Consider the following 1,802-nt stretch of genomic DNA (forward strand, 5'->3'; position numbering starts at 1 on the left):
ACAATAAATGTGGGCATAAAAATAATTCATTTGTGTGCTGATTTCATTTCTTTTGGACATATGGAAAGAAGTAAGATAGTGGTATTATATGGTAGTTCTATTTTTAGTCTTCTTATGAACCTCCATTTGATTCTTCATTATATCTATACAAATTGGCATTTTAACCAATAATGTACAAAAAGTATTTTTTTCAACATGTTCTGGCCACAATTTGTTAGTTTTCTTTTTAACGATACTTATTCTAACTAGAGTGAGATGGTATAGCATTGAAGGTTTGACACTTCTATTCATTACTATGCCTTAATAGCAATTTTTCTCTGTAAGAGGACCTTGTCATTATCGGATGACTTTATACTTCCCTGGAATGTGGACACTGTACACTATTTAAGGAGAATCCAGTTGGATATTCATTACACTACAAGCCTGTTCTCTTCCTTGTAGATTTAGCAAAGAAAAATATCAATAAATAAAGAATAAGAAACCATACAGAAATAACAGAGTTTGTCCTCTTTGGGTTGTCTGTTGACCCAAAGCTCCAGATTGTCATATTTGTGTTTCTCTTTACCATCTACATGCTGGGAACCTGACCACTTCACATGCTGCATCACTGGGAACTTGACCATCATCACCCTTACCCTGCTGGATTCCCACCTCCAGACACCCATGTATTTCTTCCTGAGGAATTTTTTCCTTATTAGAAGTTTCGTTCACAACTGTCACTATTCCTAACTTTCTGGGCAGCATTGTTTCAGGAGATAAGACCATTTCCTTTAATGATTGTATAACTCAATTATTTTTTTCATTCTATTGGGAGTCACAGAATTTTACCTGCTGGTTGCCATGTCCTATGATCATTACATTGCCATCTGTAAGCCTCTGTATCACAAGATCATCATGAATCGAAGAGTTTGCATGATGCTTATCTTTGCTTCCTGTTTGGCTTCATTCTTGATCATCTTCCCTGCCCTCATGTTGCTCTTACAGCTTGATTACTGTAGGTCCCATATTATTGACCATTTTATTGTGATTATTTTCCCCTGCTGCAACTTTCTTGTTCAGACACAAAATTCCTAGAGCTAATGGGATTTTCCTGTGCTGTGTTTACTCTAATGTTCACTTTGGCATTAATATTCCTATCTTACATATATATTATCAGAACAACATTGAAGTTTCCTTCTACTACTCAGAGGACAAAGGCTTTCTCTACATGTTCATCCCATATGATTGTCATTTCCATCTCTTATGGAAGTTGCATTTTTATGTACATTAAACCTTCAGCAGGAGTAAGAGCATCTTTGAGCCAGGGAGTTGCTGTGCTGAACACCTCAGTAGCCCCCATGCTGAACCCCTTCATTTATAGCCTGTGGAATCAGCAAGTCAAGCAAGCTTTTGTGAACATGGTGAGAAAGATTGTATTTTCCTTAAGTGCTTAAAATAATGTGGTATCATGAATTAGCATCTCGTTGAAGGGCAACTGGCAAAACATGAAATAACTTGGTCTTCATTATCCTTGTTCATTCTTTGCTTTTGCTAACAGTTTGGAAGTATTTGTAATATATATTTTTGTGAAATTTATTTTCATGTTTTCAACACTCCACTCTTCTGAAACTTGCTTATTATGAACTTTTACATGAATAATATTACAAATAAAAATGCTTAAAGAAATAGCAGAATTATATCCTGGAGGAGGAGATAAATTTTGTAAGTATTAGTATATTTTACTTACTAAACACAGAAGATATAATTTTATGACTTTTATTTTTTAACAAATGTCTTTTATTATCTTACAATGTAGAAATTAA

The 1,802-nt window shown here is 34.3% G+C and overlaps 1 protein-coding gene across 1 annotated transcript in view; it reads left to right on the forward strand.

The window, feature by feature from the left end:
• The window catches only part of LOC101562715 (olfactory receptor 6C1), a 9,989-nt gene extending 8,556 nt beyond the window's left edge, over positions 1-1,433 (forward strand). Inside the window, 5 exon segments of the mRNA XM_023708406.1 lie at positions 473-581; positions 583-684; positions 686-797; positions 800-1,015; positions 1,018-1,433. Of these exon segments, the coding sequence (XP_023564174.1) occupies positions 473-581; positions 583-684; positions 686-797; positions 800-1,015; positions 1,018-1,433 (955 nt within the window).
• The last annotated feature ends 369 nt before the right edge of the window (positions 1,434-1,802 follow it).

Source organism: Octodon degus, unplaced genomic scaffold, assembly GCF_000260255.1.
Source record: "Octodon degus isolate 3935 unplaced genomic scaffold, OctDeg1.0 scaffold00358, whole genome shotgun sequence".
Lineage (NCBI taxonomy): Eukaryota > Metazoa > Chordata > Mammalia > Rodentia > Octodontidae > Octodon > Octodon degus.